The 18573-nt window shown below is 45.9% G+C and overlaps 1 protein-coding gene across 1 annotated transcript; it reads right to left on the reverse strand.

Moving 5' to 3' along the window:
* Positions 1–8280: 8280 nt before the first annotated feature.
* Positions 8281–12284, reverse strand: LOC129393928 (PRAME family member 11-like). Its single transcript, XM_055098134.2, has 3 exons — positions 11977–12284; positions 10615–11196; positions 8281–8869 (listed from the first exon to the last, which is right to left on the reverse strand). Exons 1-3 carry the CDS (start codon positions 12267–12269, stop codon positions 8308–8310), a joined length of 1437 nt encoding a protein of 478 aa, XP_054954109.2. The 5' UTR covers positions 12270–12284; the 3' UTR covers positions 8281–8307.
* Positions 12285–18573: the final 6289 nt, after the last annotated feature.

An 18573-nucleotide genomic window follows, 5' to 3' on the forward strand; every position in this document is an offset into this window, starting at 1 on the left:
TAAGCTTTAGGGTACATGTGAACAACGTGCAGGTTTGTTACATATGTATACATGTGCCATGTTGATGTGCTGCACCCATTAAATCGTCATTTAGCCTTAGGTATACCTCCTAATGGTATCCTATGCAGCCATAAAAAATGATGAGTTCATGTCCTTTGTAGGGACATGGATGAAGCTGGAAACCATCATTCTCAGCAAACTATCACAAGCGCAAAAAAACAAACACTGCATGTTCTCACTCATAGCTGGGAATTGAACAACGAGAACACATGGACACAGGAAAGGGAACATCACACACTGAGTGAGTTTCTTAATCCTGAGTTCTAGTTTGATTGCGCTGTGGCCTGAGAGACAGTTTGTTATAATTTCTGTTCTCTTACATTTGCTGAGGAGTGCTTTGCTTCCAACTATGTGGTCAATTTTTGGAATAAGTGCAGTGTGGTGCTGAGAAGAATGTATATTCTGATGATTTTGGATGGTGAGTTCTGTAGATGTCTATTAGGTTCACTTGGTGCAGAGCTGAGTTCAATTCTTGTATATCCTTGTTAACTTTCTGTCTCATTGATGTGTCTAATGTTGACAGTGGGGTGTTGAAGTCTCCCATTATTATTGTGTGGGAGTCTAAGTCTCTTTGTACGTCTCTAAGGACTTGCTTTATGAATCTGGGTGCTCCTGTATTGGGTGCATCTATATTTAGGATAGTTAGCTCTTCTTGTTGAATTGATCCCTTTACCATGATGTAATGGCCTTGTTTGTCTCTTTTGATCTTTGTTGGTTTAAAGTCTGTTTTATCCAAGACTAGGATTGCAACTCCTGCCTTTTTGTGTTTTCCATTTGCTTGGAAGATCTTCCTCCATCCCATTATTTTGAGCCTATGTGTGTCTCTGCACATCAGATGGGTTTCCTGAATACAGCACACTGATGGGTCTTGACTCTTTATCCAATTTGCCAGTCTGTGTCTTTTAATTGGAGCATTTAGCCCATTTACATTTTAGGTTAATATTGTTATGTGTGAATTTGATCCTGTCATTATGATGTTAGCTGGTTATTTTGCTCGTTAGTTGATGCAGTTTCTTCCTAGCCTCGATGGTCTTTACAATTTGGCATGTTTTTGAAGTGGCTGGTACCAGTTGTTCCTTTCCATGTTCAGCGCTTCCTTCAGGAGCTCTTGTAGGGCAGGCCTGGTGGTGACAAAATCTCTCAGCATTTGCTTGTCTGTAAAGGAATTTATTTCTCCTTCACTTATGAAGCTTAGTTTGGTTGCATATGAAATTCTGGGTTGAAAATTATTTTCTTTAAGAATGTTGAATATTGGCCTCCACTCTCTTCTGGCTTGTAAAGTTTCTGCTGAGAGATCCGCTGTTAGTCTGATGGGCTTCCCTTTGTGGGTAACCCGACCTTTCTCTCTGGTTGCCCTTAACATTTTTTCCTTCATTTCAACTTTGGTGAATCTGACAATTATGTGTCTTGGAGTTGCTCTTCTCAACGAGTATCTTTGTGGCATTCTCTGTATTTCCTGAATTTGAATGTTGGCCTGCCTTGCTAGATTGGGAAAGTTCTGCTGGATAATATCCTGAAGAGTGTTTTCCAGCTTGGTTCCATTCTCCCCATCACTTTCAGGTACACCAGTCAGATATAGATTTGGTCTTTTCACATAGTCCCATATTTCTTGGAGGCTTTGTTCATTTCCTTTTATTCTTTTTTCTCTGAACTTCTCTTCTCACTTCATTTCATTCATTTGATCTTCCATCACTAATACCCTTTCTTCCAGTTGATTGAATCAGCTACTGAGGCTTGTACATTTGTCACGTAGTTCTCGTGCCATGGTTTTCAACTCCATCAGGTCCTTCAAGGAATTCTCTGCATTGGTTATTTTAGTTAGCCATTCTTCTAATTTTTTTTTCAAGGTTTTTGACTTCTTTGCCATGAGTTCGAACTTCCTCCTTTAGCTCAGAGTAGTTTGATCATCTGAAGTCTTCTTCTCTCAACTCATCAAAGTCCTTCTCCATCCAGCTTTGTTCCATTGCTGGTGAGGAGCTGCGTTCCTTTGGAGGAGGAGAGGCACTCTGATTTTTAGAGTTTCCCATTTTTCTGCTCTGTTTTTCCCCATCTTTGTGGTTTTATCTACCTTTGGTCTTTGATGATGCTGACGTACAGATGGGGTTTTGGTGTGGATGTCCTTTCTGCTTGTTAGTTTTCCTTCTAACAGTCAGGACCCTCAGCTGCAGGTCTGTTGGAGTTTGCTGGAGGTCCACTCCAGAACTTGTTTGCCTGGGTATCAGCAGAAGAGGCTGCAGAACAGCGAATATTGGTGAACAGCAAATATTGCTGCCTGATCGTTCCTCTGGAAATTTTGTCTCAGAGGAGTACCTGGCCATGTGAGGTGTCAGTCTGCCCCTACTGGTCTGTGCCTCCCAGTTAGGCTACTCGGGGGTCAGGGACCCACTTGAGGAGGCAGTCTGTCCGTTCTCAGATCTCCAGCCGCATGCTGGGAGAACCACTATTCTCTTCAAAGCTGTCAGACAGGGACATTTAAGTCTGCAGAGGATTCTGCTGCCTTTTGTTTGGCAATGCCCGGCCCCCAGAAGTGGAGTCTACAGAGGCAGGCAGGCCTCCATGAGCTGCAGTGGGCTCCACCCAGTTCCAGCCTCCTGGCTGCTTTGTCTACCTACTCAAGCCTCGGCAATGGCAGGCGCCCCTCACCCAGCCTTGTTGCTGCCTTGCAGTTTCATCTCAGATTGCTGTGCTAGCAATAAGTGAGGCTCCATGGGCATAGGACCCTCTGAGCCAGGCATGGGATAAAATCTCCTGGTGTGCCATTTGCTAAGACCATTGGAAAAGTGCAGTATTAGGGTGGGAGTGACCCGAATTTCCAGGTGCCGTCTGTCACTGCTTTCTTTGACTAAGAAAGGGAATTCCCTGACCCCTTGCCCTTCCCAGGAGAGGCAATGCCTTGCCCTGCTTTGGCTCACGCTCGGTGCACTGCACCCACTGTCCTGCACCCACTTTCTGACACTCTCCATTGAGATGAACCTGGCACCTCAGTTGGAAATGCAGAAATCACCCGTCTTCTGCACTGTTCATGCTGGGAGCTGTAGACTGGAGCTGTTCCTATTCGGCCATCTTGGCTCAACCCCCTAGTTAATTTTTGTGTCTTTAATAGAGAAAGGGTTTCATCATGTTGGCCAGACTGGTCTCGAACTCCTGACTGAAGTGATCCACCCACCTTAGTCTCTGAAAGTGCTGGGATTACAGATGTGAGCCACTGTGCCTGGTCAATTGCTGGACTTTCATGATACACATGGAGTATCCACAGTATCACAAGGGCCATTTTTTCCATAATCCAATTTATTTATATTATTGGTAGTGAGCTAATGTTGAGGTCGCCAAGGTAGCAATTTAGTGACTATACCAATGATAAACGTTTCCATGCATCACGTGGTCAACAGCATTTGCTACCAAGTGCCACGTTCCATGCTCAGCAGTGGGAACACAGGATGATGGAGACAAAGTTCCTGACCTTTAGCAGCAATATCGAACAAGTGAGATTGTCAAGAAAGAAGAAATCATTGTCAAACATACCATACCCCTACAATTCCGTAATCATGCTCCTGGATATTTAATGAAATGAGTAAACGCACACCTGGATGTTTACAGCAGCTTATTCATAATCGCCAAAACCTGGAAGCTAGCAAGTTGGCCTTCAGTCAGTGACTGGATAAGCAAACTGATCCATCCAGTCAGTGAATTATTATGAAGCCTTAAAAAGACATGAAAGATTCCTAAATGCATGTTATTGTACAAGTGAAAGAAGGCAACCTGAAAAGATTCATCCTGTCAGACATTTGCCTTTTTCTATGGAGATAGTAGAAAGCCCAGTGGTTGTGAGGGGTTGGGAGTACAATGGGATGAATGGGAAGAGGACAGAGGACTTTTACGGAAAGAAAACTACTCTCCATGATGCTCTAATGGTGGATACATGTCATTATCCCTTTGTTAAAATCCATAGAATGTACAAAACCAGCAATGATCCCTCATGTGAACTATGGACATTGGGTGATAATGATGTGTCCCTGTGGCTCATTGGTTGTGACGAATGCTCTGTGCTGGTGTGGGTGCTGATCCTGTGGGGGTGCTGTGTATTGAAGGGGGAAGAAGGTAGATGAGAACTCTGCAGTTTCTGCTTAGTTTTCTGTGAATCTAAAGCTGCCATAAAGAAGAAAAAAGGCTGGGCGTGGTGGCTCACGTCTATAGTCGTAGCATTTTGGGAAGCCGAGGCGGGTGGATCACCTGAGGTCAGGGGTTCGAGATCAGCCTGACTAAAATGACAAACCCTGTCTCTACTAAAAAATAATAATAATTATAATACAAAAATTATCCAGGTGTGGTGGTGCATGCCTGTAATCCCAGCTACTCTGGAGGCTGACACAGGAGAATTGCTCGAACCCTGGAGGCAGAGGTTGCAGTGAACTGAGATCGTACCACTGCACTCCAGCCTGGGTGAAAGAGTGAGACTCCATCTCCAAAATAAATAAATAAATAAACTCAAGGCTGGGTGCGGTGGCTCATGCCTATAAGGGCTCACTCCCAGCAATTTAGGAGGCCGAGGCAGGTGGATTGCTTGAGCCCAGAATTTCAAGACCAGTCTGGGCAACATGGTGAAACCTGGTCTTCACTAAGAATACAAAAATAAGCCAGGCATGATGGTGCATGCCTGTCGTTCCAGCTACCAGGGGGACGGAGGCAGGGAGATCACCTGAGCCTAGGAGGTCAAGGCTGCAGTGAGCCGTGATCATGCCACTGCACTCCTATCTGGACGACAGAGTGAGACCTTGTCTCAAAATAAAATAAAATGAAATAAACTCAAGATTTTTAAAAACCGTAATGTTTCCTTTCAAAGCTAAAATTGTGTTGTTCTAAATACATTTTAAAGAAGAAATGATTATTGTTCAGTGTCTTTAAAATTAGTTTTCAAAATCTCATTTGTTTTGACATTTCAAACCAAGTTAAGTATTCTTTTTCTCACCCTCCTTGGGACGGAGTCTTCCTCTTTCACCCAGGCTGGAGTGCAGTGGTGCATTCTCAGCTCACTGCAACCTTTGCCTCGCAGGTTCAAGCGATTCTCTTGCCTCAGCCTCCTGACTATCTGGGATTACAGGCGCCTGTCACCACGCCAGGCTAATTTTTTGTATTTTTCGTAGAGACGGGGTTTCATCATGTTGGCCAGGCTGGTCTGGAACTCCTGACCTCGTGATCTACCCACCTCGGCCTCCCAAAGTGCCAGGAATACAGGCATGAACCACCACACCTGGCCATTAACCATTCTTAAAATATCACGTTGCATTCTTTAAAAGTTCTAATCTTTCATATACGTAAATTACAACACAAATATTTATACTCTAATAGTATTCACACTATAGTAAATTTTTTTTCATGCTCTGTCGCCCAGGCTGGAGTGCAGTGGTGCGATATCGTCTCATTGCAACCCTCACCTCCCGGGTTCAAGTGATTGTCCTGCCTCAGCCTCCTGAATACCTGGGATTACAGGCGAATGCCACCACTCCCAGCAAATTTTGTGTATTTTTAGTAGAGACGGGGTTTCACCATGTTGGCAAGGCTGGTCTCAAAATCCCGAGGCTGCCTTGGCCTCCAAAGTGCTGGGATTAGAGGTGTGAGACACCATGCCCGGCCATAATAATAAATTTTATTTTATCTTTTTTTTGAGACGGAGTTTTGCTACTGTTGCCCAGGCTGGAGTGCAATGGCTCAGTCTGAGCTCACCGCAACCTCCACCTCCCAGGTTCAAACAATTCTCCCGCCTCAGCCTATCAAGTAGCTGCAATTACAGACGTGCGCCACCACACCTGGCTATTTTTTGAATTTTAAGTAGAGAAGGGGTTTCTTCATGTTGGTCAGGCTGGTCTCAAACTCCCGACCTCAGGTGATCCACCTGCCTCAGCCTCCCAAAGTGCTGGAATTACAGGCATGAGCCACTGCACCTGGCTCATAATAGTAAATTTTTAAAAACACCATAAAATATAATCCTTGCAACACTCAATTATACCATCTGGTCGGATCTATCAGCAGATGGCTCCCGAGACTTACGGATTGGAAATTTTGATCTTATTATGAATGAATCCAGTCCAGAAATGCCCATCCTGCCCCCTGCTGGCTCCTGGGGCTCTGCTCTTTGGGGGAATCATGATGAAATTGTGGCAGAGAGTAGAAGTTGAGCCCCATTGCATGCCCTGAGTTCTTGTTGCCTCTCTATTATCAGGAAAAGGAGGTGAGATTGAAAGATGAAAAATGCTGGGACTTCTGCTGAGAAGAGAAAAAAGAACAAGATGTATTGATCTTACTGTATGCCAGACCCCATGCCAAGCCCTAAACATGAACCATCTCATTGGATCCTACCAAGGTCCTATAAGCTGTTGGACATCATCATCCTCATTTTACAGGAAGCTGAGGCTCTTGGCTAACATCCCTGACAGCAACACCAGCCCCTGAGTACTCAGCAGGATCCTTCACTTGGGTGCCCATTATGCAGGCTTCCTCAGCACAGGGAAGGTCACTCATCACCCTCAGGCACTTGATCGTTATCCACCCTTTGATGATGTCAGATTCCAGAACACGCTGCACTAGTCTCTTCCTTGATAGGGAGAGAGGGGAGGTGTTATGAGAAAATCTCTCATCAATCTGACCTAGCTCCCCAAAAAGATGTAACTTTTAAAATGTCAGATGGAAATATTTAAAAAGTGTTACATGCCTGTATAGTTTTAGTATTTTACTTAAAGGGAATGTGGCTGTCTTTACTGGCTACAACCAGTTTAAGAAGGGCTGCTGGTCATCAGGAGAACAAGCAAGGGTTGATGCTGCCCAGAGTCTCCAGCCAATACACAATATGGACATCCCCTTCCAGGGCAGCGGGAAGAGAGTGGCTCCTTGTGCAGTGAAGCTGACATCCACCAACTAAGGCTTCTGGAAGCATGTGGAGACTCACAAGGAGTGGGCAGGGTCTCAGCATCTGGCTAGCGGTGAAAGACCCTGAGAAGAAGGTGCTTTCCGTGTGGATTGGCTCACTGTTCTTGCCCAGTAATGTTCCAGGCCTTTGGTGTTCACCTAGTGTGTATTAACCCACTGAACAGTCACAGTAACTAACAAGGAGTTAACAGACATCTAAAGAAGTGAAGAACTGGAGGAGGCCAAGCCAAGCGTGGTGGTCCACGCCTATACTCCCTGCATTTTGGGAGGCCAAGGCAGGAGAATCACAAGCTCAGGAGTTCCAGATCAGCCTGGGGAAGACAGCGAGGCCTTGTCTCTACTAAAAAAATGTATCCAGGTGTGGTGGCTCACACAGCTGTAGTCCTAGCTACTCAGGAGGCTGAGGTGGGAAGATCGCTTGAACCCAGGAAATTGAGGCTGCAATGAGGTATGATTGTGCCACTGCACTGTAGCCTGAGTGACAGGAGACCTTTAAAAAACAAAAACAAAAAAAAGCCTGACACAGTGGCTCACACCTGTAATCCCAGCATTTTGGTAGGCCTACTTGCATGAATCACCCAAAGTCAGGAGTTTGAGACCAGCCTGGCCAACATAGTGAGGAAACCCTGTCTCTACTAAACATACACAAATTAGCTGGGCATGGTGGTGCATGCTTGTAATCCCAGCTACCTGGGAGGCTGAGGCAGGAGAATCATTTAAACCCCAGGTGGAGGTTGCAGTCAGCTGAGATGGCACCATTGCACTCTAAACTCCAGCCTGGGCAACAAGAGTGAAACTCTGTCTCAAATAAAAGAATGGGAGGAAACTGGTTACAATAACCAAATTTCATTTAAATGCCTTGATTTTCTTGGGCTGCATCTTATTGATTGGACAACTCAGTCAGTGCCTTTTGTTTTTTCCATCAATAACTGAAGATTCCTGAGGCTTAAACTGGAAAACAGGTTACTTAATAATAGACGGCACCAGACAGATTCTGCTCAGTTTTCCTTTATTTCTGATTGTTTCTTTACAACCATCCATGCAAGAGTAACTCCCTCATGTATTCTCAAGCCTGAATTCCACTCTAGACATTCAGATTCCCATTTTCGACTCTACAGGATACAGTTTCCCAAAGTCCCATCGAATCCATGGCAACATTTCCCCCAAGTCCTGCCCCTGCTTGATCACCTTTCCTTTCCCACTTTCAGAGCCCATGTGTGAAACGATGGGTTCTGTGATCCCTTTAGGATGTACCTAAGACCTAGGTTTTAGTTTCCAAGTGTCCAGAAGAAAGCGTTTGACATATCCATCCAAATAGGCAGGCATTCAACAGCAGTCTTGATCTGCCTCCAGGTCATAAAATGACCTGTCGTCACGGTCAGGGCAGTTGTCAGTACAGAACAAGATCCTCTTGGGGTGCCTGAAGTCCCTCACTCTCTTCAACAGCTCAGCCCTAATTTGAGCAAATCTGCTCCAGCAGAGAGTACCATCAGCACCATAACTTTCCCGCGGGGCAGGATACAGCTCCAGGCATAAGTTTTTGAGTATGATTGTGTGGCTCAGCAGGTTCTCCAGGGTGGCCATGGAGATGGGATTTCCACAGAAGCTGAAGGTGTTGAGCTCAAAGCAGCGGCTCAGGGCAGGCAGGATGGCGTTGACTTGGGAGTCTACGATGCCACAGTCATCTAAATTCAGGTACTCAAGGGTGGCTGCAACTTTTTCTAGGAGAATTTGGAGAGGCACAAGACTGAAATTGGTCAGTCTGATGCCACTCAGGTCCAGGGTCTTTAGTTGACTGATACTCGGGCACTGGGATAGATGCTTCAAGTCTGATTCCAAAAGCACACAGTTAGTTATTGCGAGGACCTTTAACGAGGTCTTCAGACAGCTGGGGAGAGAGAGCAAGAAGTTAATTCTCCGGAATCATAGGGGTGAGTGGAGGGTGGTGGGGAATGGCTTCAAGGTAATGGATGGAGACCATTTTGCCCAAGTCCAGGATCATTCTCATGGCCTGATGGTCAACACTTAGGATGATGCGTGATGAAGAGCTTTGCCACCGAGGTCAATTCCACTTTAGACCCGGCCCAGTAACTCACACCTGTAATCCCAGAACTTTGGGAGGCTGAGACTGGTGGATTCCTTGAGATCAGGAGTTTGAGACCAGCCTGGTGAACATGGCAAAACCTCCTCTCTACTAAAAATCCAAAAATTAGCCAGGTGTGGTGGCGGGAGCCTGCAATTCCAGCTACTTGGGAAGCTGAGGGAGGAGAATCGCTTGAACCCAGGAGGTGTAGGTTGCAGTGAGCAGAGATCATGCCACTACACTCCAGCCTAGGTGACAGAGCGGGACTCTATTAAAAAAAAAAAAGGAGAAAAAATAATTCCATTTGAGGCTGAGTCATTTCACCATCATTTATAGGAATGGATCAAGTTCACAGAATCCCTAAAGCTCCCTTTCCTCATCTGTCAGGCAGAAAACCACATCCCTGGGCCACAGGAGCCCAGTGGAGATGCAGGCATAAAGGACAAACCCAGACAGGATCCTGCAACATCAGCTGGGGTGGGCGGGCTGCAGGCGTCCCTGACACGCCTGTATCATCAGCAAACCATCTATCACTTTCACCATTCTTTGTGCCTGCTCCCTGACCCTCTGTTTCAGAATCATACATTTCCTAGGTAATTAATTTACCTGGAGCTCAAAAGAAACTTTGACAACAGGGAATTAGAGATGGGATCATTCATGTTCACCAAACTGTGGGGCACAAAGCTGATTTTCTGACATGTGCAGGTTTGCTGAGCATTCCCCTCTTCAGTGCCCACTTCACTTCCCTACTTCACATCATCTTCTTAAAAATTATCTTGTTGGCTGGGCGTGGTAGCTCTCGCCTATAATCCCAGCACTTTGGGAGTTCAAGGTGGGTGGATCACTTGAAATCAGGAGTTGGAGAATAGCCTGGCCAACATGGTGAAACCCTGTCTCTACTTAAAATATAAAAATTAGCCAGGTGTGGTGGCCCACACCGGTAATCCCAGGTACTCAGGAGGCTGAGGCAGGAGAATCGCTTGAACCTGTGAGGCAGAAGTTGCTGCGAGCTGAGATGTCACAACTGCACTCTAGCCTGGACCATCAAAGTGAAAATCCATCTCAGAAAAAAAAAGTTATCTTGTTTGTTTTTACTTTTATTTATTCATTTCTGACAGGGGTCTTGGTATGTTACCCAGACTAGTCTTAAACTCCTAGGCTCAAGCTATCCTCTTGCCTCAGACTCCCAAAGTGCTAGGATTACAGGCATGAGCCACCGCCCCTGGCCAATTTTCCTCATCTTAACTTAGACACACGTCCTCAGGAAGAATTCAGAAAGGCACCCTCACTAGATCTGAACCCCCCAGTAGCTAGCTTCCTAGCATGGCAGCCTCCCTATAGCATCTCCCCTAGCTGATCCCTCTGCCTCTATTGGGAGGGTTGCATGATACCCATTTCAGGACAGGGCCGCCAACAGGACAATGCATGGACATTCTAGTATCCCCTTCACTGTTTCATCCTCATAGGCTGGCTCACAGTAGATGCCCACTAGTGTTTACTGTAACAGGCTCTGCTGTGGTCTGCAGAGAAAGCTCACCACTCTCCCTCACCTAAGCAGCTGGTCCAGGTGGCCTTCGAGGAAAGAAACAGAGTTCATATAAAGCTTTTGGAGGCAGCGCAGCTTGAGGAACTGAGTGGTGAACTGGGTAACAATCTCCTTCTTCTGCTCTGGGGAAACGTAGCGAGAGACATCCATGTGGGAGAGAACGAGCTTCTGAAGATTCCTCATGTGGCCCAGGTATGGGGTAAACTGTGTCAGGATGGGCAGTACCCACTTGCAATTCACTTCCACCTCCTGGATACAGTCTAGGTTCACCATTTTCAGGATGCTTCTGATATTGCGGAAGGGCATTCCCAAAATTTTCAGCTTCTTACAGCACAGGTGCAGTAAATCTCTCCTCTGCTTGACCCATAGAAGGAGGCAGGTGAGGTATTCATCCAGAGTCCTGTTTTTGAGCCAAAGTTCTATGAACACAGTCAAGGGCTGCCGTCCTCTCATCCTTGGACAGTCCTGCACTGGTTTTTTGTTCCTCTTGGCATTGAGGAAGCACCCATGGGCCATAGCTTCAGACCAAACCATCCAGAAGTTCTCACAGACATCCTGTAAATCCAGCACTTGAAGTTTACACCTCCTGTGGGAAAATAGAGGTGAGACTGAGAATTTCAGAACTCATTTCTGAACTTAAACTCTACATCCTGGATAGCAGCTCCTCCCCTCCCTGCTTCTTGTCCCTCTCTGACTTTTCTTCACCCTGTTTTCCCCTTGGATCCTGCCCACTTCCACATTTTTTTTTTTTTTTTGAGACCAAGTCTCCCTCTGTCACCCAGGCTGGAGTGCAGTGGTGTGAGGTCACCTCACTGCAACCTCTGCTTCCCGGGTTCAAATGATTCTCCTGCCTCAATCTCACAAGTAGCTGGGATTACAGGAACCCACCACCATGCCCAGCTAATTTTAGTATTTTTAGTAGAGTTGGGGTTTACCATGTTGGACAGGCTGGCCTCCAACTCTTGACCTCAGCCTCCCAATGTGCTGGGATTACAGGAACCCACCACAATGCCCAGCTAATTTTAGTATTTTTAGTAGAGTTGGGGTTTACCATGTTGGACAGGCTGGCCTCCAACTCTTGACCTCAGCCTCGCAATGTGCTGGGATTACATTGTGAGCCACCGTGCCCGGCCCAGTTCTCACTTTTCATGGTGCCTTTCAGTGCCATTAGAGGAGAGGTTCCTGTTACCTCCATGGACCTTGTGTGGTGAGCAGTGCTTTCCCTGAGGAGCTGGTGAATGGCCAAGTCCTCTCAGCTTCCTCACCACCACTATCCCCCCTTTGGGCCTCCTCACTTCTCATGACCCAGCTGTTCCTTCTGTTGGACACCTGGGCCCTCCCCACCAGCCCACCTGGGCCACCTCACCTGGGACGAACCCCTTGGGTAAGCAGTGCATCAAGCCCATCGAGCACGGCTTGGAAGGCCTCCAGACAAGGCATCGTTATCAGAGGCCTCAGAGGGAGGCGGCGGAAGGGCCAAGCCTGCACCATCAGCTTCAGGGCCTCACAGCGTCTCCTGCTGAAGGCCTCCATGAACAGTGGGGGGAAAAGTTCCGTGGGCAGCTCCTCCAGGGTGGACATGGCCAAGGCTTGATCCCTCAGCAGGTTCCGCCCCGCAAGCTCCAGGAGTCTGGGTGGAGTCCAGATGCTCATCTTCATGAATCTGCAGGGAAAACTTCCAGAGGACAAACCCAGAGAAAAGGCATCACTCTCAGGACAAGCCCATGCAATCTCATCTTCTCCCAGGGCCAAAGTCACTGCTCTGGCAATGGTGAAAGAGCCCTCAGTTTACTCCAATTCTGCTCTGTACTCAGTGGCCATTAAGCCAGCATTCTGCCTCTGCTGCATCAGCATGAGCATCTCCGAAGCAGTGAGGAAGCAGGGCCACCACTAGCCCTTCCTTTCTATCCAGTGTTCCATCCAGTGACTAGTGAGTGTGGAGGAACATGAAAGCGAACCCCTCCTACCATTGGGGGAAATTACTAATTCCTTAAGTTTCTAAAACAATGGGAATGGGAGTGTCACAAGCCTACATGCCCACATTTTCAGTTCCTACAAATAAGCTTGTTGGGAACATTCATGGGGCATCCCTAGAACAGGTTCTATTTGTTTTCTTTTCATTATTTAAGCTTGCTTTCTCTTTCTCTCTCTTTCTTCTTTCCTTCTTTCCCTCTCTCCCTCCCTTCTTTCTTTTTTTCCCCCTCTCTCTCCCTTCTTTCTTTCTTGTCTTCTTTCCCTGTATCCCTTCTCTCATTCTCTCTCTCTTTCTCTCTCTCCCTCTCTCACTCTCTTTCTGACAGGGTCTTGCTCTGTCACCCAGCCTGGAGTGTAGTGGTGGGATCACAGCTCAGTGCAGCCTTGACTTCCCAGCTCAAAGGATTCTTCCTCCTCAGCCTCTCAAGTAGCTGGGACCACAGTTATGCATCACCACACCCAGCTCATCTTTTATTTTCTGACTTTTTGTAAAGACAGTGGATTTCGCTATGTTTTCCAAGCTGGTCTTCAACTCCTAGTCTCAAGCAATCTACCCCTCTTGGCCTCCCAAGATACTGGGATTATAGGTGTGACCCTCCGCCCCAGCCTCATTATTGAAAATTTCAGTGAGATGCAGTGGTCTCCGCCTGTAGTCCAAGCTAATAGGGAGGCTGAGGTAGGAGGATCGCTTGAACCCAGGAGGCAGAAGTTGCAGTGAGCTGACATTATATCACTCCACTCCAGCCTGGGAAATAGGCTAGATTGAACAGAGAGACAGAGAGAGCTACATTTGATTAGAATTCTTAATCTCTACACAGTTAATCCTGTTTGGATTTTTGACTTTCTTAAATATTAACTGATCGAATTAGATATTCATCCATCAAAATGAAAGATTTAGGGATAGGGTGAAAGTCCAGGACTCATTCACTGATTCCCTTCACAAACATGGAGTTTTACTAATATGTGTCCTTCAAAGTCCTGAGTGTGAGATAGGGAAGGGTTGAACCTCTTGCTGATATTAGACAGAAAGAAAGAAAACTTGAAAGTATCTTTGCTGAGGGATCCTTGGCCACGTCAAATTTATCAAAATATTTCAGAGTTAAAACAGTTTTCAAAGACAGAGATGACAGTCCCTAAGAAAACACAGTAGAAATCTTCATATATCCAAAGATCACCTAGGTGGCGAAATTCTTTTCGGTGTTGAGGGAGCTGAATCTCACTTCACCGGCCAGGCTAGAGTGCAGTGGTGTCATCTCGGCTCACTGTTACCTCAGCCTCCAAGATTCAACCAATTCTCATGCTTCAGCCTTCCACGTAGCTGGGACTACAGGCATGCACCCCCCACAGCCATGTCTCCATTTGGGTGGAAGAGGATGTGATTGGTTTAAAATTAAGGTCAAAGATCCTTTTTGATTGATTTTGTTTTTGTTTTTTGGACAGGGTCTCTCTCTTTTGCCCAGGCTGGAGTACAGCAGTGGTATGAGCATGGCTCACTGCAGCCTCAATCTTCTGGGCTCCAGTGATTCTCCCACACCAGCCACCCAAATAGCTGGGACTGCAGATGCATGTCACCATGCTCGGCTAATTAAAAAAAAAAAAAAATTAGAGGCCAAGCACCAGTGACTCACAGCTGTAATCCCAGCACTTTGGGAGGCCAAGGCAGGTGGATCACTTGAGGTCAGGTGTTCAAGACCAATCTGGCCAGCATGGTGAAACGCCACCTCTACTAAAAATACAAAACTTAGCCAGGCATGGTTTCAGATGTCTGTGACACCAGCTTCTGAGGATGGAGACTGACGCATGAGAATTGCTGGAACCCGGGAGGTAAAGGTTGCAGTGAGTTGAGATCATGCCACTACACTCCAGTCTGGGCAACACAGTGAGACTCCATCCCCACCCTCAAAAAAAAAAAACACTGTGTAGAGGAGGGTTTTTGTCATGTTACCCAGGTTGGTCTCAAACCCCTGGGCTGAAATGATCCTCCCACTTTGGCCTCCAAAAGTGTTGGGGTTAAAGGCATGTGTCACTGCTCCCTTCAAGAATTTTGAAATGACCTAAACCAAAGCACAATCAACTTTTTTGAAATAAAGACAGAACTGCATTTAGAGGAAAAAATTCAAAGCCTCAAATTGTTCATATAAAAAAAAAAAAAGGACAGGATATAGCTCTGTGCCATCGTTGGCTGCACTGTCACCATCCCAGACCGACTGACTCTAGGTCAGATGGGAGTGTCCTTACAGAAATTAGTGACTTACCAGATCTGGATGTAGTTTAGAAGGTGCTCAGACCTCAGGAAGAACCAGGCAGGAACTCCAGGCTTGAAGACTTTGGGTCTCTCCTGTGGGTCTTTAGAAGCTTTTATTGACCTTTCTAATCACAACTCCCACCCACACCCCTCCACGTATCCGCTGCTAGCTTCCAATCAGAAAATGATATCTGATTGCATTTGTGAAGCTCCACCCAGTTAATCCTGATTGGGTTTTTGGCTCTCCCCAGATTACCGGATTGAATCAGATGTCCATTCATATCACATATCTATATTCACTTCATGAAGCAAGAAATTGACAGTGTTAGGTATAGGGTAGAAGACAAGAATACATTCATTCAAGGCCAGACGAAGTGGCTCACACCTGTAATCCCAGCACTCTGGGAGGCAGAGGCAGGTGGATTATCTGAAGTCAGGAGTTTGAGACAAGCCTGGCCAACATGGTAAAACCCTACCTCTACTAAAATTACAAAAATTAGCCAGTTGCGGTGGTCTGCGCCTATAGTCCAAGCTACTAGGGAGGCTGAGGCAGGAGGATCACTTGAACCCAGGAGGCAGAGGTTGCAGTGAGCTGACAATACACCAGTGAACTCCAGCCAGGAAAATACGCTAGATTCAAAAAAAAAAAAAAAAAGAAAAAAAAAGAAAAAAAGAAAAAGAAAAAAGAGAGAAAGAGAACTACATTTGATTCGACTTCTACCCAGTTAATCCTGATTGGATTTTTGGGTTTCTTCCAGATTTGCTGATGGAATTAGATATTCATCCATCAAAGTGAAAGATTTAGGGTTAGGGTGAAAGTCCAGGACTCCTTCACTGATTCCCTCCACAAACATGGAGTTTTACTAATATGTGTCCTTCACAGTCCTGAGTGTGAGATAGGGAAGGGTTGAATCTCTTCCTGATATTAGACAGAAAGAAAAAACTTGAAAGTATCTTTGTTGAGGGATCCTTGGCCACGTCAAATTTATCAAAATATTTCAGAGTTAAAACAGTTTTCAAAGACAGAGATGACAGTCCCTAAGAAAACACAGTAGAAATCTTCATGTATCTAATGATCACCTGGGTGGTATAATCTAATATTTTTTTGGTGTGGGTGAAGCTAAGTCTCACTTTGTCGCCCAGGCTGGAGTACAGCGGTGCCATCTCAGCTCACTGTAACCTCCACCTCAGAGATTCAAGCAGTTCTCATGTTTCAGCCTTCCACGTAGCTGGGATTACAGGCATGCACCCCCACACCCATGTCTCCATTTGGGTGGAAGAGGATGTGATTGGTTTAAAATTAAGGTCAAAGATCCTTTTTGATTGATTTTGTTTTTGTTTTTTGGACAGGGTCTCTCTCTTTTGCCCAGGCTGGAGTACAGCAGTGGTGTGAGCATGGCTCACTGCAGCCTCACCCTTCTGGGCTCAAGTGATTCTCCCACACCAGCCACCCAAATAGCTGGGACTACAGATGCATGCCGCCGTGCTCGGCTAATTAAAATAAAAAGTAGAGGCCAAGCACCAGTGACTCACAGCTGTAATCCCAGCACTTTGGGAGGCCAAGGCAGGTGGATCACTTGAGGTCAGGTGTTTGAGACCAACCTGGCCAGCGTGGTGAAACCCCACCTCTACTAAAAATACAAAACTTAGCCAGGCATGGTTTCAGATGTCTGTGACACCAGCTTCTGAGGATGGAGACTGAGGCATGAGAATTGCTTGAACCCGGGAAGTAAAGGTTGCAGTGAGTTGAGATCGTGCCACTGCACTCCAGTCTGGGCAACACAGTGAGACTCCATCCCCACCCTCAAAAAAAAAAAAACGTTGTGTAGAGGAGGGTTTTTGTCATGTTGCCCAGGTTGGTCTCAAACCCCTGGGCTGAAATGATCCTCCCATTTTGGCCTCCAAAAGTGTTGGGGTTAAAGGCATGAGTCACTGCTCCCTTCAAGAATTTTAAAATGGCATCAACCAAAGCACAATCAACTTTTTTGAAATAAAGACAGAACTGCATTTAGAGGAAAACATTCAAAGCTTCAAATTGTTCATATGAAGAAAAAAAGGACAGGATATAGCTCTGTGCCATCGTAGGCTGCACTGTCACCATCCCAGACCGACTGACTGTAGGTTAGATGGGAGTGTCCTTACAGAAATTAGTGACTTACCAGATCTGGATGTAGTTTAGAAGGTGCTCAGACCTCAGGAAGAACCAGGCAGGAACTCCAGGCTTGAAGACTTTGGGTCTCTCCTGTGGGTCTTTAGAAGCTTTTATTGACCTTTCTAATCACAACTCCCACCCACGCCCCTTCACATATCCGCTGCTAGCTTCCAATCAAAAAGCAATATCTGATTACGTTTGTGAAGCTCCACCCAGTTAATCCTGATTGGGTTTTTGGCTCTCCCCAGATTAATGGATTGAGTCAGATATCCATTCATATCATATATATATATTCAGTTCGTGAAGCAAGAAATTGACAGTGTTAGGGATAGGGTAAAAGTCAAGAATACTTTCATTCAAGGGTGGGCGAGGTGGCTCATACCTGTAATTCCAGCACTTTGGAAGGACAAGGTGAGTAAATCACCTGATGTCAGGGGTTCAAGAGGAGCCAGGTCAAAAAGGTGAAACCCCGTCTCTACAAAAATACAAAAATACAAAAATTAGCTGGGCATGATGGCAGGTGCCTGAAACCCAGCTACTTGGGAGGCTGAGGCAGGAGAATTGCTTGAACCCAGGAGGCAATGGTTGCAGTGAGCCAGAATTGTGCCACTGCACTCCAGTCTGGGTGACAGAGGGACATTCTGTCAAAAAATAAAAAAATCATTCATTCATGAACTCCACAAACACTGATGGTATTTTACTAATATGTGAACTTCATAGTCTTGAGTGTGAGGCAGGGAAGGATTTGATCTGTTTCCGACATTAGACAGAAAAATAAAATCTGAAAGTAGTGGTGTTAGGAGATCCTTGGCCACATCAAAACATAAAAATGCTTTATACTTTAAAAAGCTTTATAAAAACAGAGGAGTCATCCCTACGAAATCAGAATGAAAATCTCAATGTATTGAATGGTCTTCGGGATTTTGTATAACCTAAGGTAGCAGATTACATGCTCGTTCTGGTGGAGGAGAGGTGCCACTGAGGGCGTGAGTGGTCTCAGGGCTTAGGTTAAGCCTTCTTTGGAAGAAATTGAAACCACATCGATAAACTTTATAAATTTAATCAGTGAAGAAGGGAGGGAGAGAAACAAAAATAAACCAAGCTTGCAACACATTCCACATTCATCAGGACGTCTTCTTGCTCTCTGACCTGGTTCCTCATGGTTGCTGGCAGCCTACTGTTCCAAAATCATATAGACCTTAGATTACAGTTCCCCATAGCTTCCCTGCAGACAACGATTCAAGCATTGCAAAACATTAACTTTTTCATCTGAGATATTCTTTCAGGTTCTGCATGTCAGTGAAACTACTGATGCCAGCTGATCCGAAGGGCCCTGCAATGCACCAACTCACCAAAGAATGCAGTTTCTACATCCTGTTGACTTCTTCCCTCTTACCGCTACCCCAACTTTCCGGCCCCTTGCTATCCAGCATCCACTGGAAACCCTCAGTACTCCTTGGGGAGATGAATTTGAGGATCTCCTCCTAGCTTCTCATTCAGCCACCTTGTGATCATTAAACTCTCTGCTGCAAACCCTGCTGTCTCAGAATATTGCTAAGCTACTGTGCAGCAGGCATAGGAAACTGATGGTC

Source organism: Pan paniscus, chromosome 1 (assembly GCF_029289425.2).
Source record: "Pan paniscus chromosome 1, NHGRI_mPanPan1-v2.0_pri, whole genome shotgun sequence".
Classification (NCBI taxonomy): domain Eukaryota; kingdom Metazoa; phylum Chordata; class Mammalia; order Primates; family Hominidae; genus Pan; species Pan paniscus.

Excerpts from the sequence above, each read along its gene's own strand:
- LOC129393928 (XM_055098134.2), bottom strand. The coding sequence starts at position 12,269 with ATGAAGATGAGCATCTGGACTCCACCCAGACTCCTGGAGCTTGCGGGG. Across the intron at positions 11,197-11,976 it reads ACCCAAGGGGTTCGTCCCAG|GAGGTGTAAACTTCAAGTGC; the intron begins GTGAGGTGGCCC and ends ATTTTCCCACAG. Across the intron at positions 8,870-10,614 it reads CACCTGGACCAGCTGCTTAG|CTGTCTGAAGACCTCGTTAA; the intron begins GTGAGGGAGAGT and ends CTCTCTCCCCAG.